The sequence below is a fragment of the Calypte anna genome, chromosome 9 (assembly GCF_003957555.1).
Source record: "Calypte anna isolate BGI_N300 chromosome 9, bCalAnn1_v1.p, whole genome shotgun sequence".
In the NCBI taxonomy this organism is placed as follows: Eukaryota; Metazoa; Chordata; class Aves; order Apodiformes; family Trochilidae; genus Calypte; species Calypte anna.
Window position 1 is genome coordinate 20,986,415 of NC_044255.1, and position 26,547 is coordinate 21,012,961.

Genomic DNA, 26,547 nt, shown 5'->3' on the forward strand with positions numbered 1-26,547 from the left:
GAGGGAGTGATGGGGAAGGAGGTTATTGCTGCAGCAGTCAACCCCAAGTCAGAGCTCACAAAATAATAGCAGGAGGCAGAAAAAAGGCCCTGGAGGACAACACATCCCCCCCTACCCCCCCTTCCAGCCCCCTCCTGTCATAGCACTTCAATCGGCTTCTGCAGGGGCAAGGGGGGAGAGTAGGGGGAGTGGTGCAGGGGATGACCGAGTTCCTGAGGACTGTAATTACAGGAGATTAAAATGCACAGCTCTGCAGTTCTGTTTTGACAGAAAATTACAACCTCAACCAGGGGAAATGTCAGAAAAGAGCACTAAGAAAGCAGGACAACGTCAGCTCTGATTTCAGCACGCACAGCTCTGCTGCTGGATTTGGCCACTTGGCACCTACTGACAGCTACATATTACCCACTGGTGCTTCCTACCAGAGGAAAAATCACAAATTTCCAAAGAGATGGCATGGCTCTGACTCAAGATTTCTGCCTCAGTGCTGGGCAGGCATTTCTTCCCTCCACACAGATACCCACTGTTCCTCCAGCAATGGGTTCTCCAACTGGACACAGCCTGCTGGGGCCATGGCTCCCCTCCTGCTCTCCCTCGGGCTGCCCATCCTCTTCTGCCTGCCTAAAAATAATTTATTATCATAAGGAGGAACATCTCCTTCAAATGCACAATGTCAAATGACTCTCCAATTTAGGCACTTGTTTGTTTTCATCAACCCATACTCAAGCTGCTGTGCTGTGAGACTGCCTGGTAGTGCTACACTTGGAAACATGCTCAGACAATCCACTCCCAGCAGGAAAAATATCTTTTAAGTCACAGAAAACACAGAAAAAGTTGAGGACAGACTTGGATAAGTGCTATGAATAGGGACTTGGGAGGGTGGGTTATCTTTGGTTATCTTTGAGGAGCCCATTATGCTGAACTTTTGCATTTCCAAGTAGGACCAAACCATCCATCAGGAGATTGGGTTTGTTCAGATGTTGCTTTAACATTCAATTTATTCAGAGTAGTTCAGCCTGACTGGAGGGGCTGCAAAAGAGCTGTTGTGTTCTGTGTCAACAAAACACTGGGGTTTCTGCTTTGAGAAAAAAAAAAAAAGGAAAACACAAGTCTCTTCAAGCCAGCATCCCCTGTTCACTGTCTCCTCTCCAAAAATCAGTTGCTGGAAAGCAACATGGGACAAATCACCCACCAGTGAGTGGTGATGTTCCACAGCAACCAGGTCAGAGCACAACACATCTTCAGACTTCAGGAAAAGGGAAATTACTCAACTGAACAGCTATTTCCAGGCTGGAAATCAGAAAGAGTGAAACAGCCAGCAAACCCCATCATCCTGCATCCCCTCCTGTGTGCTTCAGCACCAGGAAACCTCATAAGAAGCCCAGGATGAATTGGCTTTATAGTCTGGTGTGCGCACAAGGGGATAAAAAGCCACCTGGAGGTGTGGACATCTATAAAGTATTGGAGGCAGCAACATTGTCAGACCCTCATGGCCCATGTGTGTGCCCAGCATCAGGCAGCTCATCCTCCCAGGGGAGTGGGAAAGCAGAATTCCAGCTGGGTGAAGCCTTTTCATACCTAGGTTAGTCAGCAGGGTGGGAGGAGAGATTCAATAAGGCTACAGTATGTATTATCCCATGGCAGAATTTCATTCCTCATGACTCTCCTCACTCCCATCTGTGCAACAAAAAACACCCCAGGAAATTCTGCCAAACCAAAGTTATAAGCCAGGTCTCCCTTTAGATCTCAAAGTAACCCCATGTCAGCACAATACAGTCATTACTAGAAGGCAAATTTTAATTCCTCCTTAAAGCTCAGACATGCTATGAAAACCTCCTGGGGTTTAATCCCTGTGCCTGCCTGCACTCCTGTTTGTCCTGCCCAGGATGCAGGGTTTTGTCTCTGCAGATGGTGGTGAAGCCTGGGAAGGTCCCTTCTGTCCCCTGGGGTGACAGTGCCACCACTCAGGAGCAGCTTGTGGGTCAGCAGCAACAGGTTCCCATTCCCCAAAATTACAGAGCAGCTTTTCCCCCCACGTCCCTCAGCTTTGATGTTTCCTGGTGGGAAGGACTCGGTGCCCAGCCCCAGTTAGCCAGGCTGCAGACCAGCATAACAGAAAACTGGGATCAAAACCATATATATTAGTCTGGTGGGAAAATACTGAAGAATTTGCATTTTTTTAATTGCTTTTGATCCTGCAGATGTAAGAGGTGATGATGAACACAAAGCTGAGGGATTTTCCTCATTCCCTTTGCAGGGCTACAACGATTCCTTTGTTTCTTGGGGGTTTTTTGCCTGCTATTTCATGCTCCTGCATGGTTAAAAACTATCTGCAGGTAGCTCTGCCCACCCTGCCAAGCTCCCAGCACATGCCATGTGTCCCAAGCCTGGCTGGGACACCCAAGGTCCCTGTTGTCCCCAAGGGAAGCCACTGAGCTGTTGCACATTTCCCTTGCAACGAGGTAAAACAAGGTTCAAATATTGCATTGTGTCAGAGGTTGTGGATGTCCCATCCCTGGAAGTGCTGAAGGTCAGGATGAATGTGGATTTGAGCAACCTGGTCCAGTAGGAGGTGTCCCTGCCCATGCAGGGAGGGTGAAACTGGATGATCTTTAAGGTTACTTCCAACCCCAGCCAGGCTGGGATTCTGCTTTCCACGAGCCACATCAAACATGGTGACCAAACAAGAAGACTGTGGATGAGGGTGAGCACACTCAGTGGATCCAGGAGGTAAAGATCATTTCCAGTGCTGGGTGGTGAGGACCACTGGAGATTTACACCCTCCCTAAGGGGCTGGAGAAGGGATGGTAGGGATGGCTTTCCCCTGTCTGTAACAGTGGTCATTTTTTAACCAGGAGCTGAGTAAGCCATGAGAAAGCTGATTGAATCATGCTTCAGAGTCCTGGCTGATCTCTGTTCTCATAAATCAAGAAGGTAAATACAGCTCAGTTATTGCCTGGCTCTATCAGGGTGTGTTTGAGCAGAAGCTGGGCTGTCGATGCAGCACATGGACCCAGCATTAATCTGGTTTGTCTAATTGTTGTGTTCCTTCCTCTTTTGCTGGATGGATACATGAAGAAATTACTCATTCACCACTGATGGTTTTCAATTGAAATCTATTTTACTGGGCCCCAAAGCAGGAAGCAAGGCACAACTTTCCATTTTCCCCTGCACAGAGGAGGAGGCATCATCCCCTTCTTCAGCACTCACTTCCAGCTCCTTTCAGCACTGGCTTTACAAGACTGAAAACATCACTTCAGATGAAGTAAACCCTTGCATAAAAGCCATTAACTCCCCTGTGGAAAAGCCCAGTGGATTTTTCCTGCTAGATGGAATTTCTAAAAGCCTGTCTTTATACATGTGCAAAGTTAAGGGCCAGGGAAACAACAATTAAGGAAAAGGAAAAGCAGAGTGGGTAAACAGCATTTAATTTATGAACTGATTTCAAGCTACATTATCTCCATACCTGGCCCATTACTCAAAATATCTATTTTTTAGCATTAGAGCTAACTGGATTAGAAGCAACACAATTGTTTGCTTTGCATTCTGTATTGCCCTTTTTTTCTGTCTACATACTAGTAGGAAAACTTCTTTTTTTTCCTCAACTTTTCAATTCTTCCCTTGCTTTGTAAGAGCAGAATCTTTTTTGCATGCTAGCTGGCACCTCAGTGATGAACACACCATCCCAATATCCTCTCCCAGCACCACAGAATCTTCCTTGAAACCTGTTTACTGTTAAGATGTGCATATTAATGTCTTATTAGCCTCAACAAACAGAGAGGAGGCTATTTTAAGTTACTAAGAGACAGAAATTAGCCCAAAATCCAGTCTTCATTTCCTAGAGAAATATGGTTCCTGGTTCACCTTTTGCATTCATTTTCAAGCATCTTTGGGGTACTCCCCACACCTATGTATCCAAGGAGGGTTGTTAAAGAATGGTTTCCCTGTGATGGGGCTTCCTACACCAGAGACCCAACAAACAGCAAGTCTTGCACCAAAGTCAGGGGAACCTGCACCACATCCCATTAGCAGCTCGTAAGTGAGCAGGGCCCCTGATGGCTGATAAAGGTATAATGAATACCAAATTAAAACCTAAAACTATGCTACCATGGACTAGGATCCTATCAGCCTCCCCTGAAAGCTGAGCTGCATCAGGCCCTGTGGTTCTTGAATAGGAGACTTCAACTAATCCACTGCAGGTAATTCAATCCATGCCCCTCTGCTCTTCCAGCAGCACTCAGCCAGGGCTGCATTAAGATATTAAATCCATGGTGACTTCAGAGGTGTAGGCTCTGGCTCATCGTCCTTCAGCTGAGATACAAAATCAGGTTGAACAGACCTGCTATGACTTAGCCAAAACACCTTGGCTGAGCTTCAATGAGGAAATCACATTTAATTCAAGGAAAACTGCACTGTGGTTTCCTCTGGGTGATGCTTTCGCCTTGAGTGCTGCCCCTTCCCAACACAGCCCTTTGGATTTAGCAGCAAAAATCATCAGGGAATAGGAGATCAATAGAAACATCAATGAAAACAAACTATCAGATCAATGTAGTCCTTTTCTGCAGTGCTGCTGGTTGGGGTGCAGACTTGCAGCAACTGATGTTGCTGAGTTTCGGCCTGTGGGATACCCAGAAACCTTTCCCTGCCAGCTCTGCTCCCGGGACAAACAGTGATTCCAGACAGGCAAAAAGCTACAGTTCTGTGGAAAAGAAACAACAGACAACAAAGCCTCTTATTTGCATGCAAAGCAAATGCACTCAGATAAACTGCAGCCTCCTCACACCCTGGGATGGGCGAAACCCCATCCCTTATTAGCAGCAAGATGGATAAATCAAGCAGACAGCTAAAACATCTTGTGCTTCCCCACCCCTCAGAAAAAAGAAATAAAAATAAGGTGGCTTGCTTTATTCAAGCATAAATAGTTCACTCTCTGGGTAAAATCCAGTAACTAAATGCTAAAAAACTCTGCAGACCACTAAATTTAAGCTGGTGTTCTCAGCAGTAGCATGCAAGGCTGTTGGGTACAAACACAAACCAACTGAAAACAACCCAAGATGGACTGCAGCTTCTGGAGAGCTTAAAGACCTCAGTGAGGTGCTGCTCCTCTGGGAAGTATCATTTCCCTCTGTCCTGCTGCTGGGTTTTGCTCTCCTGGATTTCAGTTCCATTCACAGGGGTGCAGATGCTGGCAGGACTTGGTGTTAGTTTTCTGTCCTGAGGGTGAAAGATAAAGTACCACAGCACAAAAATGGTACCAACACAGACTTTTCATGGATTTATTGGCAGAGAGAGAGAGTGTGAGCCTCTAACAAGACATTTGTAGGTTTTATTATATTAATTTTTCTGACCAGCTGGTGGCAAGCTGTTTCAGGTAGGTACCAATGGATAAAAAAGAGGCAAACGTGTAAAAAGTAGATCAAAGTTGGACTGTAAGAGGGTCTGGAGAACTGTTATACAGCCAAATCTGCAGGAGCAAGAGCTCTGAGCAGCAGAGGGAAGGTGGAAGGCAGGGGTGGTATCGTGGTACCCCACAATGACCCATGCAAATCTGGGTGCTACAAGTATGTGCTAAGAGGACACAAAATTCCCTTTCTGCTGGTACCAACCAAACTGCACCAGGCCAGAGGTGCTGATAGCACCAGCCTGCAGTTCAGCCCTAGGGTTGCAATCCTGCTGCAGCCCCAAGGAGTGAATACAGCACAAATGACCCTGGACCCACACACAAAGATAAATCCCATTAAAACCTGGCCACACTTAAATTATTTCAGAAACACACACCCCCCCTCACATGTCCCTCACTCACACACCCCACAACCACAGCCTGAGGTTAGTGCAAAATGCTGAGAGTGCTCTCAGCTAGAGCACACCAGGGTCTTAAAAGCTCTGCAAAACAAGATGCAATGGCAAGTGGGGAAGCTTTTCTCTTTTGCTCAGATTTGGTCAAAGGGAAGCTCCCGAGTTCAGCTGCCCACAGCTCTGTGTAGTGCCCACAGACTGAGCAAAAGCAGCCAGGGAAAGGCAGTGAATGAGAGGAGGAGCCAACAACCAAATGGAAAACATGGGGACTACAAAGGAGAGCAGCTGCAGCTCTAAGCCCTGCTTTCAGGCAATCAAAGAATAAAGGAAGGAAGAAAAATAGAGGTTTCAAAACCCCTGGTTGTGAGGAGGGTCATCAGCTGGCTGCACTTTGGCTCCAAGGAGGCTTTTTCTGCTGTGTGCTGTCTGGGGTGATGTGTGCTGGCAGAGCAGCAGGAAGGGAACAGAGCATCAGGTCATCCTGTGATCACACCTTCTGCTGACCAGCAGTAACCTGGGAGAGGTTTTCCTGTTCTTGGTCAGGAAGAGAGGAGCTGCAAAGAGACTGCTGGGAGGGAGGGATGAGAGGGAGGTTGAGCTAAGCTGGGCAGAGGAAGGAGCCTGGGAAGAACTGGGAAAACAAACAGTGGAACTCATCTGGAAAGCCACAAATAAAAAACTATGGAAATCAGGGCTGGAAGGGAAATCAGAGGTGACTTGTGGTCCACTATCTCACCCAAAGAATCATGGACACCCTGGTTAGGTTTATCTGGGTGGTGTTGCTGCTTGCAGGTCCCCAGCAAGTCACTGCCATGGTTCCTGCTGGGGTCACTCACACTGGGCAAAGAGTGGCTTCTCCAGCTGGCCCCAAGCTGAAGGATTTATCCCTTTCACCTTTATCAGCAGATAACAGAATGAACAGCTTCTCTCCACTCCAAGCACACCCTGCTAGAAGCTAGACCATGCAGCTGTAACAGAGACTGAAATCTGATCCCCACCAGACACCACTGGAGAAAGAAACCATTCTGGATTCAATATCCAAATGGTATCAGTACAGATACAGGGCAGGAGTGTTTCTAGAGCAAACCAGCTAGCAAAATCAAGAAATAAAAATGCAACAAAGAATCATCTTGAGCAAGAATCTCAGCTATCAGAATCAGCCGTGGACATAAAATATAAAATCTATCCTGCACCTGGTATCTAACTCCTCCCAGACAGGCCATGCAGAGGTCTGGACAACATGGCACACTGCAATACATGAGGCATTATTTCAGTCCTAATTCTGCCTGTTCCAGGATTACAGCATTAGCTCCAAAATCTCAGTGTAGCTCAAGGAGAAAACAAAGTGGGGGGTTCCCCACTCTGCTGGAGGGTCGTCGGAGGGACAAAAACCCGGCTCTGGAGGAGGCAGCCAGGAGAAGTATTTTTCAGCATCCAGGAAAGGTATTTTTCAGCAGACGGGCTGTGAGGCCGCCTGTAGGACACCTGGGGCAGGCGGAGAGGACTCGATGGGTGGGGGTCGTGGCCTTGGGGCTGACAGCCCGGTGCAAGGAAGTCTCCTGGGACCGGCACGGCTCGACCCATGGGTATTGCCGGGCGGTCACATGCGGCGGGCGGGGAGGGAGGGGGAAGCGCTGAATAATTGAGGAGCTGCAGCGCCCTCCTCCCTCCTTCCCTCTCTCCATCCTTCCTCCTCCCTTCATCCCTCCCTCCCTCCTCCCTCCGCCCTGCCTGCGCGGCCGGGAGCCGGGGCCGGCGGTGCCCAGCGCAGCCCCCCCCCGGTCCCACCCCCGCCGGCTGCAGCAGCGCGGCCGCCCCCGCCGGGGTCCGCAGCATCGCCCGCCCCGCACCCGGCGGTGAGTGCCCGAGGGGAAGGGAAGAGAAGGGAAGGGAAGGAATGGGGATAGAGAATGGGGAAGAGGAGATGCGCTTCCCCGCGCTGCCACCTTCCTGGCTGGGCCGGCGGAGCGGCTCGGAGCCTCTCGGGGTGCGGGAGGGGGAGGGGGCGGCTGCGAGGCCGGTGCCCCGCGGGGGAGGGTGAAGGCGACGACGGCCCAGCCCCCCCGTCCCCGCACACGGGGGCCGCTCCTGCTCCACTCAGCCAGGGGTAGACCCCCGGGACCGGCCCCAGAGGACCCCAGCCCGCTCGGGCATCCCCTCTCGCCGGGCGGGCTCTGCGGCCCCGTGTTTACAAAGTGCCGGGGCACTCACCGGAGGGGAGGAGGTGAGGAGGTGAGGACGTCAGGGCTGACTGGCAGGGGATTGATAGGAAAGAGGAAAAAAAACAAAGAGTGAGAAGAGAAATACCGGGTGGCCCGACCGGAGGGACAGCTTTCGCTACAGGTTCCGGCACAAGACACGTGAGGGGGAAGGTCGGGGAGCTGCGGGCAGGGGGGCAACAGGCGGAAAGGAAACCCCAGCTGGAGAAAGAGCGAGAGGGAGGCGGGGGCAGGCCGGACCTGGGGTGCTGGAGGGGTCCAGGGGTACCGGGGTGTGGGGGGGATCCGGGGGTGCGGGAGGGGCCGGGTCACGCGTGGGGCGGGCGGCTGGGCGGGCGCTGTCCGCGGTGCTGAAACCCCGACGGGGCGGCCCCGGCCCGGCCTCCCCCCTCCCCACCGGCCACCCCGCTTACGCCAAAACTCCCTCTGACTTGGAGGCTGGTAATGGAGTTAGCTTGCTTTTTACGTCATACCCGGACTCGGTGCTGTTTTTCTGATTCCCCACGGGTATTTTTTGAATTGCCTCATGCCAGCCGGCTGCTGGCCTCAGCCCCGGGTAGGTGTGCTTCAGCATCACCCTCTTGAAAATTCTGATCTCTGCTCTCTGGACCACTTTCCAGCTCAGGTTTTGTGGCCTGCTAGATCCAAATTTATACAGACTGACTTAGTCCCTTCCTGCTACAGGCTGGAGTGAGAGGACTCTAATATAAGGCTTCTTAAATCAACACAGATTTCAGGCAGGAGTAGGAAACATTACTCATACCGACCCCAGAGAAGACTTTTGGCTCAAGAGGGCCATGCCTGATTTAATCTAGCATATTAGCTAATTAATCCTCCTAGTATCCCTGAGTAGTAGGCAAGTACATTTTAACATGCCAAGCCATTTGTTTAATTGCCCAAAAACTGTCATGAGACTGGAAGTCTGATTGCTAAAGATATTTAGATGTGTTCATTTTGTTGGTACACATTGCTGAGGCGTATTACCATAGCTGAACAGCACACTGTAAACAAACAAAAAAACCTCAAAGAAGCCAAGAACAATACTAAAGTGAAAAGTTACTTAGCTTAAACTGACTTAATTACCTGTTCTTAAAACGTGCTGCTCTGTGGGGAGCCCTTGTTGCATGAGAACAGAGAAATGAAGGGGTTCTTGAAGGGATCCAAGGCCCAAGTGCTGTTTCCTGCTTTCATCTGTCAAAAGTGCTGAACTTTGCCAAGAAAACAGAGAGTGATGAGCAGTGACTGATGCCAGCAAAGAATCCTAGGTCCTCTCAAAGTAAAGCCAAATCTACAGCACATAGCTGAGGGACAGGGCGGAGGCAGTGTCTGCAACAGGACAAGTATTTGAACAAGACCAAGGGGAAGAAAAAAAAAAGGTCTCACTTAATTGCTACTCAGTAAGGAGAGATGTAGGAAGGAAATTTTACCTCAGCTCTTGGAAACTGATACTGCTAGAATACAGTAGGCATCAACAAAAAAGACATTAAAATCAGAGGTGGGGGGAAAGGAAAGGCAAATCCTGTCAAGGACCAGAGGGAGACCCTTACAATGGAGAAACTACAGCACCTGAGCATCTCCCTTCAGTACAAAGAAGGGTGGGAAGTGACTTGATTCTTGAATCTAATAGCCTCTACAGAAAGAAATTACTAAGCACTGAGTTACTCCTCCCTCAGCCAGGGAGGCACAACATGAACTAGTGCCAAGATGCTAAAGCCAAACCATTCCAATTTAAGTGAAGGGTCACTTTTACAAACAGTGGAGGGCTGATGACCTGATGAAGGAGCTATCAGAAAGCCTGCTGGATTCTCCATCTGTTTATATCAAGATTTGATGTCCTCCCAAAAGGTGTGATGCAGCCAAAACAAGTCCTTGTGCTCCCTGCAGGAGTAATTGCCTGGAAGCTATGGACTTAATGGTAACTTTGATCCTTCATTCCCCAAGTTAGGCACAGGGATGTACAACTTTGCTCCCAGGTGCCCCAGCCTTCCCCCTGGACAAGTACAAGATTCCCAGCAGGTGAGATTTTGCTTAGGTCTAGACATATCTTACCCTTCTCTAATTTTTTAGGATCATGTGAAAATTCAGTCTTTATGGAACTTCAGAGTCTCAGATGTGATATTATCAGAAGGGAATCCTGCCAAAAATATTTTCAAGCATACATATATATAGGCTGACTTGACACTACTTCCTTCTTGAGCACAAGACAGGCTGTTTTTTCTGCTCTGAAATCACACACATGTAATAGGATTTCATCCATCTTCCTTTGAAGGCAACAGGAGTTTTTCTAGAAAACTCGTTGAGAAGAGGATAAATTCTCATTGCTTGAATTAATGGTTCTCCTGTGAAGACCTGCAACAATTTGAGCTATTGGGATGGCAAGAACTAACACTAAAAATAATACTATCCTAGAGTCTTCATGGAAAAAAAAAAAGACAGTTACAGAGAGTCAGAATATATATATGTATCAGAATATACATAATCTCTCAGACTTCTTCATCCCCAAATAACACATAGTTTGCTTTCAAAGAACCTGAGCTATCCAGATCATCATAATGAGTAAGTTTAACCAACATGTTGGCTAAATTAGGAAGATATTTTAAAAATAAGGATGAAAAAAAGAATCAAACCCTTCATCTGTGTGTGGCAGTGGGATCCCTATGTCACACACAAAAAAGCCCTGTTAGGAGATAGGTAGCATTTGTGTCTTTCATATTGATTAACATTGTGTTGGGTTGTTTTTTTTTTTAAATCACTCCCAGATTGATTTTCTCTATCAAATATAAAGTCATGCTTGGACCCAAACTTGCTATTCTTGTGGTCTAGGGTTGCAAAAGGAGCTAGAGTCAAGAGATAACAGTGGATATTTTAAAGCTGTTTTCCCTGGTTGAGGAAGCCTGACCAGAGTCTCACCTTAGCCCAGGGTAAGGCTTCTGAACTCAGTAAGCCAAACGGGAGCAAGTTCTACCTTAGATCCACCAACCACAGAGGTTTCTAAAACATTTTTCATTAAGAAGTGATGAGATGGAGCTAAGCTGTGGTTGTCAGCTGGAAACTGCCCTCTCCTACCAGGCAATTTTTCTCCTGGGTGTGTTTCCTGGGCTCATGGATTACCAGCCCTGCCTCTAGACTATGCAATCCTCAGCATCAGGCTGGTTGTCCCAGCAAGCATTGACACTGCCACCACCCCATCCCTTTTTGTCACCAGGCTGGAACATCCTTTAATAAAAACCTATTTTTCCCTGCTATAAAACTGTCAGAGCAAAGCCCAGGCACTTACACAACAAAGCCAGCGAGGTGGAGCCAGGCAGCACGTGACTCTGTTGTTTCTGTTCCTCTGCATGGTGACTGTATCAATAATTTACTGGAAGACATGAGACCATAAATCTACCTGGGAGGTGAACAGAAAAAAAAAAGAGCTTTTGCAGAGCAGGGTTTTCAAGCACTGTGCCCTAATTCTGAGAGAACAGAGTCACAGGATCAAGTGGTTTGCTGCCTACAGGGTGATGGGTTCCTGCTGCCAGGCTACAAGTATCTACAGGGGGTATCTGTGTCAAAATATTGGGTAAACATCTCTAAAACCAAACGTGTGGGTTTGAGGGCAGCCATATCCACAGCCATATCCCTGAGGTGACACCAATAAGCTGGTGGTGTTGCCCACTCCTTCTGCAGGTCCTCATTTCCCTCTGTGCAGGCTGGGTCTTACTCAGCCAGGTTTTTTAAACCTGAAGATTGAGACAGCCCCTTATGTTGAGACAGGATTTGCACCTCTGGGCATGTTCTTCCCACAGCACCATGATTAAAACATGGCTTTAAACATGTGCTTGAGCATTAGGGAACCAAGTCTGAATGATGGACCTGTCGAGTTGTACTAAATGTACTGTGGTGCTCAGCAACACCCAGGTGGCCTCCAGGTAGGATTTGGGCACCTTAGTCTGGTAGTGAAGGAAACACCTGCTTCTACTGCCTGTCCTTCATCCCCAGCTGGGAATAGGCAGAGAGCATTGGTGTCAGGTCCTGTGCCTGCAGCAAGATGCTCAGGAAACCCCTGGGTATGGGGGCACCTGGGTGACATCAGGTGTGTTCCACACACTCATCAGCTGTGGAAGCAGCAGGGACCAGGAGATGTGCAATTAATAACCAGGGTCACCAGCTCTGCACAGAGTCAATGAAGACAGAAGGAATGTGTCAGGTTCCTTTGGCTGAGAGCTTTGGTACAAGAACTGGAGCAGTAATAGTCCAGAGCCTGTGTTCTCTGCTCCCCATGGCAGAGCTGTGCTTGCCAGGCAGGGCAGCAAACACCACGGGGAGACTCTGCTCAGCTGGGGAACAAAACGTGTTGCCTGTTGGGTTTTGGGGTCTCACCTGTAAGGGAGGCTAAGGGCAAGTATGTAGTTACCTAAATGCTAAGCTGAAGGTTTGCTCATGCTGATTCCCTTCCTACATGAGGACATCTCCAGGCAGTGTGTGGTGCACCATTCAGGAATGCTGTTAACACCCTCATTTTTATGCTTTTTAAAGAAGGCATCATTCTCCGTTTGATTCTGCTTCCCTGGTGCCACCCTAGAGGCTGATTTAGTGTTAGATGTGCATTTGGGGCTCACGGGGAAACGTGGCAAGCCCTGGTGTTACTCACCCAACACACTGCTTGGGTGTCACGCTGCCTCTCCCTGACTGATGACAGTAGATGACTAAACACAGAATATTCATTCTAAACCATCTTCTTTGATCAGCTTGCACTCACATTACTCATATAATCAGTTGGGTTGAAATGCAGGATTACTCATGTAAGGCAAGGATTTTTTTTTTTGTCTTTGTGAATAATAATAAGCAGCCAAACATGTAATAAAAGCAGCAGGATTCAGCTGCTATTCACTTCCTCACGAGTGCACTGGATCTACCTCACACTTCTGCTGAGGAATTTGGTGACAGAGGCTGCAACCAGCCAAATTACCCTGAAGCTTTAGGCTGCCTTGTTCATATGCAAAAAGCCCCACTGATCTGCATGCACTCCTCTGGCTTCCTCTGAAGCCTTTAGCAGGCTCCAGGTTGAAAAAAGTCTTTCCAGCTTCTCCTGAGGAAAAGGTTTCTCTGAGAACATCTCCTGCATTAATGAGCTGAGAGCCAAAATCATGGAAAGGGGGCAGCCAGGCATAATCAATTACATTTGTATAACCACTGATGGAACACGATAAGTAATTAATGAGACCATGTGCACATACAAAAGAGAAATGCATTTGAAAACCAGCAAGACCTGAACTGTGTTTGTAAGCCTGATGTATTTACAGCACGAAAGACCAGTTGAGAATCCTACTGGAGAAAATCCAGCCAGGAATGGGGCTGGTGAGAGTCAGTGTTGAGAGGGGGGAAAGCAATTTCTTAGTAGGAAATAAAGGAATCGCTATTAAAAAAACAAAAAACAAACAAAAAAACCCCAATCTTACAATCTTCAAAATGAATAGGCTTGACAATAATTAGTTTTTAGATCCTGTATTTGATACACAGGTCATTATTTTTTTCCCCTTCTTTAGATGCCAAAGCCAAAGTGTTAAATCAGCGCTTTACTGCAAGATTTAATTTGTGTTTTTGCCACTGAAATTCAACATGCAATTCAGAAATTAAATAAGTTGTCACACTGATTCATCAGCCTGACTCTCACAACAGTAAAAATCCATTTTGTTTAGAGAGAGCCTCACACATTAATAAATAACCCCTTCTGTGAATTACGTCAAATGAAAAAAAATCTCTCATGCCTGGCTTGGAGCAAACCATGATGACTTTCATTCTGTGGTGTAAAAATATGGATCCACAGAGGAAAGAAAAAGGCAGCAGAGCCCAGTAATTACAGAGATTTCCTTCTGCGTGTTGTTAAAACACAGACAGCTTTTTACAAGTGTATAATTCTAGAAGAGAATCTGTAAAGTGGGTCAAAACAGCAATAGGAAGGCAGTCTTTGTCAGTACAGAAAACTTGTGCTTCATCCAAGTAGCAATAACTGAAAGTATTTTCATATATGTACATATATGAACATTGCCCCAAAGTAGGAAAAAGCCCAGAGCTGCAAACAGAAGGCAACCACCTTGCTGATGCCAACAACAACACTGCAGACAGACAACTCACTGTCACCCAGAGATGCTGCACTGGCAGGGAGGTGCCTCTTGCCCCTGTGACAGCTCAGGGCTGGAGCTATTACTCTCAAGACCAGAGGGAGGGTTGCAGGAGTCTGTGCCAGCATATGGGATGGATCCTGGTTCCTGGGCACCCACCTCATGGTGTTTTAAACACCCAGATTTCAAAAGTCAGCACGTTAGTCCTCGAAACAAGCCTGAGCCCCCAGACCTGTGAGCACAACTGCCTTGGCACTCTCATTTACTTGCCTGTGCCATGGCTCGTGACTGTAAAAGATGGAAGAGGCCATATCTGATGGTATTGGATATAAATACCTTTTTTTTCAAATGCAAAACCACACAGCCACCACAAACGAGTGCTCAGAAGAGCACAGAGCCATGAGGCTCGTTCTGCAGGTACAGAAGCAATACTGCTTCCAACCAAGCAGAAGCTGGAGGAGCATTCATAGTTTTTAGTCTGGTTTCTCTCTTCTGCTTCCTTAGAAAACGCAACTGAATTAACCACTCTGGCACTTCTGTAAGGTCACTGCTTTCTCCATTTCCTTGACAGAGAAACAAATTTGACTCACTTTGTGTGGTTTCCTCACTGGTGCAGAGGGAGCCTATCACAGCAGTTCCAATAAGTTTCAGGTTCTCCATCTCCAGCCCAGCTCTCTCACCTATTGATTTGCCATTTCCCCACATTAGCAGCAGCATTAGATTTTTTCAGGCTTTTACTTTGCTATCTCAAGACAACAATGGCAAACCAGACCTTTTTGAAAATGTACAAATTTATTATACCTTTTTCCTCTGTAATTCCCTTTTTTCTTTTTCTTTTTTTCCCTCTGGTGATTAAATAGCTTTTTTGCAAACACAAATGGAGCACTTCATGCATTTTGCATTACTTACAGCTTGGCACTCACAGACTGTTGTATCTGTCATAAATACCTTCCACTGAGCCCTCTGCTGCTCTGCACCATGAGGGGTTGCTACATGTATGGAAAGGACAGAAAACAAAGGGAAAATCTCATTTTCAGGCATAGGACTGCTTTCTGTGGGCACAAGGGAGAAGACCAGCAGAAAACCTGATGTCTCGGAGAGCTGCAATTACTGTCTATGGGAAGAGGCTGCACCTGCAGGGATGCCCATGAGCATCTTAGAAAAGGCAAGTGGTAGATTAAGGTTTCCATCCCCTGCAGGCTGTAAGAGCCAAAGGTGCTACCTCCAAATCCATCCAGCTCCAGAGCTGTTTCCCACCAGATGCTGATGCCCAGAGGATGGCAGCAGACCCTGGACAAGTTGCTTGTGAGGTTGGCATGTAATTAACCCTGGCAAAGTTTAGAACAACTCGATATCAAGGGATCTGCTGGGCTTCACCATGATGGGCTGATTTCACCTCTGAATGTGTTACTTCAGCTCCCACCTAGTCCTCATCCAGGCAGGAAGATGAACCCTCAGCCACCTCCTCACTGCTTCCCTTCACAGTGCCCAAATCCTGAAGCAGCCATTTAGCTTAGGAAGTGGGACCCAACAGCTGGAAGACTGAAAAGAGCTTCAACACCTCATTCATCCTTCCCTCCACCTTTTCCCTGGTTATTCAGACAGTCCAGCCTCTCCCCAGAGGCCACAGGGGTTAAACCATCTCACCTCTGAAAGCTGGGAGAGGCAAATAGATCTTTTCTATTTGCACACTAATTATTTTATTGGGTTACATTTCGATGTTCTGTTGACTCTTCTTTGCACTAAGAGACTGGAATCCAAAGTTTAAGGATTCCTGGGAGCTGGTTGTGGATGCGTGGCACCCTTGCTTGATATCTTTGGCCAAGTTAAGTGTTTCCTTTTTTATTTTGCTTATTTGTTGAAAGCAGATAATGATGTTTAACCATCTTACAGCAGTGCTAACATTGGTAAAGCACTTAAAATAACACAAATGGAAGCAGCAGAGAAAAGTGCTGCTCAACTCCGTTTTGCTATGAAGACAAAAAAAAAGCCACACAATCCCTGAATAATACTTTTTTTTTTTTTAAGTTAAAACAACCTGGAAAATGGATTTTAAGCCTAAAACGTATCACTAGCATAATTTAGTGAGAATTTTACTTTAAATTAAACACAACTCCGCTTGAATTGCCTCAGGAGAGGTAAAAATAGAAAGATTAAAAAGAGCCCAAAATTGGCCAGATTGCTGAAGCTGGACCCAGGTGAGCTGGACCAGCCGGGACCAGCCGGGACCAGCCGGGACCAGCCGGGACCAGCCGGGACCAGCCGGGACCAGCCGGGACCAGCCCTCCTCTCGGCTCCGTGCCTGCCCCAGGGCGGGCTCCTGATGGAGACAGCTCCAGCTCGTCCACTTGAGCCCAGCTGGGGATCAGCCCTGCGAAAACCAGCGCAGGGAACTCCAAAGCAAATTGCCTTTTGCCAGGAAAACATTAAATGTAAGGAGCAGCCCCGGCAGGAGAGATCCCCCCGGTCGGCGGAGCTGCTGCCCGCATCTTGCGTCACTCCGCTGACGTCATTTCTCTGACTGACCTGGGAGCAGTGATGAAACCCGGGAGCTCGTCCCTCTCCTTGCAGGTCTGCATCACCATTACCGAGTTAAACATTAAAGACAGAGGCAGAAACGTGCTGGCCTGACTTCCCTGCTCCTCCTCCCCTTTTTCTCTTACCCTTTGCAGTGGGTTTGCTGCCACCTCTTGTGTCCCCTTGAGCCTTTGGGGCTCCCTGTCCCCCGGGGGTGCTGATGCTTCAGCCCCTGTGTGGAGTGAGGAGGGGGTCTGAGGGCTGTTTATCTTGCAGGGCAAACATATATCACTGTTCCTGAAGTCATCACCTCGGGGGTTGATAAGAACCTGCTTCAGTCCCATATTCCTGAGGCTCATTTCCCCCGGGCAAGGAGGAAGAGGCTTTCTCCATAAAAACTCCTGCAGCAAACCCCCATTCTGGGGCTGTGCCAATCCAGCTGCTGATTGGGTATCAGCAAGTTTTTATCTATCATAATTACTTCTGTGAGCCATGAAAACCAGAGGAAATCCATTTTTTTCTCTTAACAAGTGCCTCTGCCTGGCTTTCCCATCAATACACCAACAGGCGCTCCCTTCTGTCATTCACCACCATCCACATTCAGTTTCTTCTTGGTTCCCAGAACTTTTTAAGAGGGTTTTGCTTAAGGATACTATGGACACCTGGATGGAAAGGAGTCATTAACAGAAAAATCAACTAAGCCATCCCAAAGCACAGAGGAGGTTTTGTGATGCTCCCATCACTGGAGTTGGGGGTTATGAGGATGAGTGATGCTGGGAGCACCAGCAGCATGGGGCAGGCAGTAGAAAGCAGCTTTACATCAGGAATAATTCAGCACCAACCCAGGCACTGAGGAAGATCCACACCTGTAAATAGCAAGGCCTCTCCTTTTGGCTTGATTGCTGTTTTAGTTAGTTGACCCTAATGAAGAAGAGTGTTTGGATACAAAGAGCAGTCACTAACAAGCACACAGTGGCAGCAGCAAGAGGCAGTTTGGGAGACCCAACCTTGACAGCCTGATCATGGAGAGCTGCACAGCTCCAAAATCCAGCTCTAGATCCCCACATCCAGCTTAAAACTCCCCTTCCCCCCGAGCCACTGCTCCCTTGAGCACCCCGGGTTTATAATGAAGAGAGCAGATCAAAACCACACATGAAAAGTCCTTCCCTCTCCCTTCAAGCCAGCTGGGGTCAGTGGAGCAGAGCAAAACCAAACCTCCTCTGCCCCATGCCAATGGTTTCCCATCCCCGAGATATTTTTTTTATGGCTTCAAGTGGAGTGGAAGGATGTTTTCCAAGCTACAGAGCAGCAATATGCTGATCACACTTCAACATCTGGGGTGGTTTCGAATGATCGCTTTAATTGACTACAGCATCAATTAGAGAGTTATTTCATTTCAGAGATTTTGGAGGTTATTTGGTTTTTTTCCCCTTGGTGATACAGGAGGGGTTGTATGAATCCCAGGGCTATGCTGGGCTGCCCCATGGCAATGGGCAAGAGGACAGGGTCCCAGCCTGGCCACAGGCAGCTGAAGCAGCTCAGCAGCCTAAATCTGGGCACATCACAGATCCACCAGCCAGTTCCTGGTTTCAATTTAAATTGTTTAAAATATTTAAGGTTTTTATTATTTTAGCAGTTTAAAATTATTTCTGGACAAAGTCTTCCCTGTCTTCCCTTGAGGTTCTTCACAATACTGGTGAGAAAGTAATTTCTGTACCCTGATAGGCCTTGAGAATGAACTGGGTTGTCTAAATCAGTCATGCTCATTTTTTTTTTTCATTTTGGGCAACTTGGTAATATTTCTGTGGCTGTGGATCCCTCAGGTGAGACCAGAGCATCCCTTCCTAAACCCTTCCTCAGCCACCCATGGACACCACAGGCAAGATGAAGGAAAGTTGCTGATCTCCAATCTCATCAGTCCCTTAAAATACAGGGCAGATCTGTCCATGCCAGAGCACACAGCTGGGAATGGGACCAAGGATCAGCCCACAACCTTGACACCTCCATCCCACTTCTTCTGATGGCCCAGTGGCACCTCTGGGACAAGCACAACTTTCCCAAAAACTTCCAGGAGTGGAATCAAGAGACACAAATCCACTCTTCCCAATGCTCATTTCTTCTCATAGTTAATCACTCCATTTTGTTTGTCTGGCCTCAGCTTCCAGACATCAATTCTCATCATGCTTTTCTTTGCATGAATTAGGACCTGACTCCTCAGTAATTATTTTCACCTTGCAACAGGTTTTTGCCATGAGGAAACCAAGGATGGGATCACTTGGGAAAGATATTCTCTTACAGTACCAAGTACAGGAGGAAATCGTGCAGACATAAAAATCTAAGTGGTAACAGATAGAAAACCAGGCAGGTGCTTCTGCCCAGCTTCTTGGCTAGTTCAGGTCAGTTTGATGCAAACCTAGGTGTGGCAACTTGAATCTATGAAACTCAACTAGGAGCATCTGTACAACTTGAGGCTTTAATTAATTAACTAATTAGTCCATGTCCTTCTAGTGCTGAGAGCCCCAGAAGTGGATAGAGGGCTCCAGCTGGGGTCTCATAAAAGCTAAATAGAGGGGAAGAATCCCCTCCCTTGACTTGCTGGTCTCATCACATTTGGATAAAAGGAGGGTGAATTTTGGTCGGTGTTCACTTTGCTTAGAAGAGTTCTTTCCCCCCATAGCCCTGGTGAAGCAGAGCCACCCTACCCCAAGAGATGCTCAACCTTATCCTGCCTGGTGCCCCATTCACACACAAACCTTTATTTAAACCAGAAAGTAAACCCTACCCTGCAGCCCAGCCCATGCCATGAGCCATCTAACTGATTCCTTGAGCAACCCAGTTTGTATTCTCAACCCAAAGATGCACATTGGCTCAAGAGCAGTAACAATTTTCCCTTTTTATTTTTATTCCTCACTAGAACATCCAGCCTTTCAGCTTGTGGTTGCTCAAGGGAGGGGAAAAAAAAAAATAAAAGCAGCACAATTTGAACTGCAATCAACCAAAACATGAAATGGATGCTGTGTGTTATTTAATAAACTCCAGCAACGCAAGGCTGGAGTAGACACAATGTAATTTGTTTTGGATGTAAAGATGGAAAAAGAATTGTTTTGTCTTAAGGCAATTATAAAAATAATTTAAAAAAAAAAATATTTCTGTATCAGCAAGAAGGAAGCTGCCAGGGTAAAATTCATATGCAACAAACTTTTCTCTTTTTTGGTCTTCCCTTATATTAGCATTCAGAGACTGTTGATTCTGGTTATTTTTCTGACAGTCAAGAAGTCCTCCCATGTCCCTAGGAGGTCATTGCTGCTGGTATCAGGAGCTCACCTGAGAATTATGCAGTTTGCTATAAAACAGCAGAAATTGAGGAGGGAAAGTGGCAGTTGCTAAATAGTTCTTGAAAGCATGACTCAAGTCAAAGAGCACAGAGAAAGAGCAAAACAAGATAATTTCATTATTTTTAAGACAATCTCACAATTTGGAGTCAAAAGGCAATTTTAAGGCAGTCTTAAAGCTGCTGCTGAGCAACTCTCCCAGATTGCCTTAACTCCCCAGGAGCCAGTCCCCAAAGCTTGCTGCAAGTACTCCAGAAAAACAACTCTTAATTAGAAGGGGAAAAAAAAGTAAATATAGCCCTAAAAGAGCATGTAAATAACCAAAAATTAAGTGATAAATTGAAGGAAGAAACTGCACCAAGAACTCTTTTTAACCACACCTGAATGAGCAGCCCGCTTTTAAAGCATTCCCCTTTAGGCTTCAGTGGGATGAGGGTTGCATGGAAAAAAGAAAACCCAACCAGAATATCCAGAGAGCTGTAGGAGTCAACTTCTGTAGCACCAAAAAGATCCCCAGCTCCTGTAGGAGCCAGCTCATGGAGCCCAGGCGCCACAGCCAGCTGAGCTCAGCACAGGAGGTCACTGCTCTCCACACATCAAACACAGGAGCAAAGCTCTTGTTCCAGATTCTCTTTTTTGGGGGCATGGGTGAAGCACAGTAACATCCTGCAGAAGGTCCCTGCATGGCCCAGCACGGGGCTGCTGGGCTGCCATGTGGTGCCAACAGGAGCATCCCTGCTCCTTGGATCTGCTGCCATGCTTGGACTTCACCAAGTGCCACCAGCACCTTGTGCTTATATATAACCAGCATTGCTTTTGGTAGCAGCCAAGCCATGGAAGAGGCATTGGGAGGGTATCATGTCCCAGAGCTGTATTGATAACTGAGCTTAAACCCATGCAAACAGAGACCAAAGGGAGCAGGGCAGCTCTGCTGTACAAGTCGAATGGGGATGGAGCAAAGAGATTTCTCCAGAGAAACTTTGCAAAATCTTCCCTCAGCCTCTAAGGCTCTTCCAGCCCCGGAGCCCAGCTAGGAACCAGCTCAGGGCCCCTGTCAGTTCCTCCACCTGGAGCACATCCCTCCTCTCCCATTGCCCTTGCCGCTAAAACACGTGTTCCTTTCTCTTGCAGCTGGTCCACCAGCACGGGAGGGAGATGCAGCCTCAGCCCTGAGCTGGTGTTGCCAAAAAGACCCTTGAGCCACCTCCGTGGAGCCCATCAGCAGCCATGAGTGGCTTCTTCTCACGCCTGGACCCTCGGCGGGTGCCATGGGGGGCAGCGGGCCGTGCCCTGCGCACCCGTGTCCTGCGCACCAAACCTGTGGAGTCAATGCTGGAGGGCACAGGGACAGCCACCACCCAGGGCACCAGGCTTGCCAAGGTCCTCACCACCCTCGACCTCATCTCCCTCGGTGTCGGGAGCTGTGTGGGCACCGGCATGTACGTGGTGTCTGGCCTAGTGGCCAAGGAGATGGCGGGGCCGGGAGTCATCGTTTCCTTCATCATCGCTGCCGTTGCCTCCATCCTCTCAGGTGAGTCATGTGGGGTGGGTTCTGGGAGGAACACACCACCTCCTACCTCCTCTGGCTCCATTCCTGGGTCCTAGAAAGACCCACGCTCAGCAGCACAAGCTATGACTGGGTGATAGCTTCCCCACAACCTAAAACACCCCTTCACACCAGGCTTAGCCAGCTTATGGGGTGCACAGTCCCTCACTGCCCAAATGTCAGGCCAAGCATTGTTCTGGAAGCCCGAACCCAAATGCAATTATCCCTGGTGAGCTGTTGATAACTTCCCCAAGGATGAATCCTGTGGTCAGTACAGTTTAAAACACCAGGAGAGTTTTGGATCACGTGTCCTGTGCAGAGAGCACAGCCAAGTCACAGCCTTGGAGCGAGAGCTAAGCATGGCTTGTGGGACCTCCTGTCCCACCAGGAAAGATATCAGTGGCTTGGGTAGGACGGGGGCCATCTGGGACATTGCTGATAGTTAAACAATTCCTCAGTTAGTATTGGAGTTGATTTTGTTGGCTTCCACTCATGCGGGATCAACTTCTGGACTTTCCAAACAAACAAAAACACCCCAAATGTGGAGAGAGAGGAATGATGTATTTTAGTGAAAAGCTGGTCAGTTCCATCTCCTCCATAGGAACCCAGCTGAGCATATGGCTCAAGCTGCAGTTCCCACATGGAGCCAGGACTGCTGGCATTTGTCCTTTCCAGATCAGTGCTAACACGCTGATGTGATGTTCCCTGCTCAGAGGACTTTGCATGCTGTGTCAGTCTGGTAGCCAGCTTTTATCTGTGGGCTGGATGAGGAAGCCTGAGTAAATGGCAAAGGGCTCTGAGAGAAGACAGGAGCAGCACAGGCAGCAAAATGTCCCTGCTCAGCTTTTCAAGTCTCTGGGATTTTGCAGGGGGGTGGAAGCACATCATGTCCTTTCCCTGGAGGCTGTGGGGCTGCTCCATGGAGATCCCACCAAAGTCTGTGCAAGTTTGAACCCCTACCCCCTCACAGAGGCACGAGCCTGGGGATAAGTGTCATGCTCCCCCCAGAGCAAGACATCAAGGGGGTGATGATCTTTAGAGTTCCCTTCCAACCCAAATTATTCTATGATTCTATGAAACCCCTGGTGATGCCAGCTGGGTACAACCACACTGACAATCCTGCCTCCTCCTCCCCAGTGAGACCCAAATGACAAGGCCATTGGGACACATTTACCATTGGTCTGGCCCAGAACAAGAGCTGAGAGCATGCTATGACACCCATGTGCCATATGTGACATTTGAGATCCCAAGACACCAAACCACCCATTTTTTTTAACTGAGGTGATACCATCAGCAGCTTCAGCCTTTCCCACCACCCCCTTCCTTCCCTCTGCGAGGATTTCACTGCCCACCACCCAAACCAAGAGCAAACACAGCCTGGGTGGAGCTCATCTGAAATAAAATTTAAAAAAAACAAACCTTGCTGTCCTCCAAAAGAGGCTTTTGCACCCCAGACGCCAGCCCTGCCCCACAGCAGGGAACTCCTCCTGCCTTGGCCCCTGGGAGCTGCTTCACGCTCAGCTTTCATCTGCTCTTGCTTTTGTAGGCCTGGGACAGAATTTTGGGAAGGATTGGGGTGTTTTGACAGGCTCCTCGTGTCAGCCCTGCTGCTGCTGTTTGTAACAGCAATGTGGGGCTGGGAAGGGATGCTGAGGAAGAAATTTCAGCTCTGGCATCACGGTTACTCCTGGGCTACCAGGTCCTGAGCTTGGGCAAGTGTGCCCAGACAGATTTTAAGGAGTTTCTTACACTTTTAAAGCCAGGTGGGCCCTCTAGGTTACCTTGATTTGTTGAAGATCAGGGAGTCAGATCCCACTGCCTGTGATGTGAGGTCACAAGGGGTTTGGCTATAAAATCCCATTCCTTGAAGCCATTCGGTTCCCCTGGGCAACACCAGTGGGAAATCCCTAAATCCCTCCCAAGCCCAGTTAATATTCAGATAAGAATTTTTCTAATTTCATCCACCCAACAAACTCCAGCCATGCCAGCCCCTAGGTTTAAGTACCACAGCTACTTACAGGCATAATGTCATTGATATAACTGATAAATTAAATCAAGCTCTTTCATTCTCTCACTGAAACCTCCAGCTCTCCAACAGAAGGGTTTGCCCAACATCTCTCCACAAAGCCTCTGGCACAAGGGACACTGTAGACTGTCCCCACCAGCTGCCACCACTAGCATTCCCCTCTCTCACCCCATCTCCATCACAAACCCCCTTTCAGCAAACAGCTGCTTGCATCTCACCCAGCCCCACTGCCCTCTTCTCAGCTTTTTCCACCAGCCTTTGATCATCTCCTCTCCTAAAATAACCCAACCTTGTTGATCACACTGTGAAAAACCCTTACTGGGAGCTCAGGTGAGGGTCAGGTCCTCCCCAGCAATGGTCACCAGTGGGGGTGCCTGGTTTTGGTGCCAGGCTGAGCAAGAAAAGGAGAGACTCTCCCACAGGAGCTTCTCTGCAGCCCCAGCAACCCTTGGTAAGGATTTCCAGCACCAAGCCACAGAATTTTGGAGAACATCACCATGTTCTTACCTGGTTCCCATGGAGAAGCAGGCTCAAGCCCCAGCCAGAGCACACAAGAGAGCAGGGGAGAGCTGAGCATGTGCCCCAGGACAAGGGTTGGGATGATGGGCTCCAGCTGTGGCCAGTCATGGGCTGTGATGGAGAAACTGGAGTCCTTTTTCTAAGGAAGCTTTCTTTATGGAGCTGCCTTTTGCATACCCACACACTGTGACCACGAAACACAATGGACTGGCTCTGTGCCTGGCTGAAAATAAGATTTTGCTGTGCACCTGCCTTGATAAATCAGCTGCTCTTGTTTAAGGAAAGATGGTTCCTCTGGATTCCTTGCATGGTAACATGAATTCATCTGTGTTACCCCCCTGAGGCTTGAGGCTTGTTTCACCTGAAACATCACTCCCATCCTGCCAGTGCCCCATGGGATGTCTCACCAAAAGGGAAGTTCAGCATCCACATCACAACCTCCATCACCCAGCACACCAAAAGCAAGGCAGGAGCCCAGAGGGTGCGCTGAGCTGGGGGCTTGCACCAGGTCCTCAGGACATCAGTTTTGTGGCCCAGCAGCTGTTGTAGTGCTGGAGTTTGGGGGTTTAAGCCAGCAGGTTCCTCGTGGTCCCTCCCCCTGCTTCACCAAGGCACTGCTTACCAGCAAGAATCTCCCCTGGGCAGGTGAGGGTGTCCCGAAGGACCCCAAGACACCACTAAGTTAGAAACCTCTGCCCCATGTGCATGTACTGTACAGAAAGCTGCTGGCTGTCTCACCTCCCATCCCCAACCAAGATAAACCAGAGAATGGAGAGAACAACCAAGTCTGAAAAATGAGAACTTGCAGACTGGATCTTAGATGGGAAAATGGCATGGGGCAAACTGCTCAGCTGTGTTTCTGTCCTTATGAATAATGTCAATAAGTGTATAATCAGACCAGCTCAATCACTGTCACAGCAATCACACAGGAGACCTGGTAGCCAAGGAACAGAAATGCTCTGCTGCATCAGATCTGCTCTAGCAAACAGCCACCCTGCTGCTTGGTTTTCTGCAGAAACCTGCAATCTATTAAAGGGAAAAGAAAAAGAAATCTGTCTCCAAATTCCAAGAGTCAAGGCAGGGAGGGTGTTCCCAGCCTCCAGCACCACCCTGGAGCTGGGCTGGCTGCAAGGGCACTGAGAGAGCTGCATCCCTCTGGGGACCAGGGAATGGGGTCCCAAAAAGCTGGGGCTGCAAAGGACTGACTGAGTAACAGGGTTTAGTTATGTGGTTGCAGTACAATAATCTTATCTTATTCTTAATAATAACCATCATAACAAGGATGCATTTCTGATGCAGCAGAGATGAGAGAAGTAAAATCTGCCCCTAATAAGCTGTGATATTATCTGCACCTAGATAAAACCTGTGCCTGAATAAATGATAATATCATCTTCATTTTTAAGCAGAGAGCAAAGAGCTGTGAACCCAATTTCTGAAGGAGGATTTGCAGCACCACAAAGCAAAGGGTTTGGTGAATGCCATCCCATGTGGCCAGTGGCAGTCAGAGAGGGATGGCAGATCTGGCATCACATGTCCCCTAGACTGGATGCTACATGCTATGATAAAAAACTTTCTTAATATAAGCTGATACCAATTGCAGATATCCCCAACGTGTTGCTGTAGGCAATGCACAGTGAAAGAGCACCCTTCTATTTTGGGATCCTGGCAGAGTAATTGAAAACTCAAATATTTGATACATATTCATATCTTTGCTGTTATCATTCTGTATCAGTAACAATCCTCTTTAAGCCTTATCTTGTCATTGGCAAAAAGCAGAGCTGCCTCCAAGAAAGATTATATGATTTTTAAAGCCATCCCAGAGAGAAACCAGATACTTGTCCCCATCAGGGCAGCTCTTTCATCAATCATTTAGGCCTGAAGTTATCTGTGACTCTCTTACCTTTGCTGACCACATGCATTTTTCATCAGCTTTGAGAAACTGTGGGGAGGGAGGGTCCCCACAGTCTCCCAGTGACATCTCTGGCTTTCTGATGATGACCACAGTCCTGGCACCTCCATACAAACCAAGTCAGTTTTCCTTTTTCCTTTTCCAAGTACATTTTCCTTATGTTGCTTCATGTTTTATTTCTCAAAACAGGCGTTTGTTACGCCGAGTTTGGCGTGAGGGTCCCCAAGACCACGGGCTCTGCCTACACCTACAGCTACGTGACAGTGGGAGAGTTTGTGGCCTTCTTCATTGGCTGGAACCTCATCCTGGAGTACCTGATAGGCACAGCAGCAGGTGCCAGTGCCCTCAGCAGCATGTTTGACTCCTTGGCCAACCACACCATCAGCCGCTGGATGATCAGCAGCGTGGGCACCTTGAATGGATTAGGTACATCCTACCCCCCTGGCTGCCTCTGTTAATTAGGGCCTGAAAAGTAATTGGAAGCTCGTTCAGAAGGCAGACATGGATGTTAGGCTTTATCTACCATCCGTCTGCCTCGGGTACTTTGCCTTTGATGTTGGGTTCATAGATGGGATACAG

General features: G+C 48.0%; 1 protein-coding gene across 1 annotated transcript in view; it reads left to right on the top strand.

Annotated features, from left to right (window-relative positions):
* Positions 1–7,609: 7,609 nt before the first annotated feature.
* SLC7A14 (solute carrier family 7 member 14) overlaps positions 7,610–26,547 on the top strand; it is a 29,653-nt gene continuing 10,715 nt past the window's right edge. The window contains exons 1-4 of the mRNA XM_030456111.1: positions 7,610–7,652; positions 9,961–10,031; positions 21,100–21,499; positions 26,158–26,394. Of these exons, the coding sequence (XP_030311971.1) occupies positions 21,196–21,499; positions 26,158–26,394 (541 nt within the window). The 5' untranslated portion in view covers positions 7,610–7,652; positions 9,961–10,031; positions 21,100–21,195. The remainder of the gene's footprint in view (positions 7,653–9,960; positions 10,032–21,099; positions 21,500–26,157; positions 26,395–26,547) is intronic.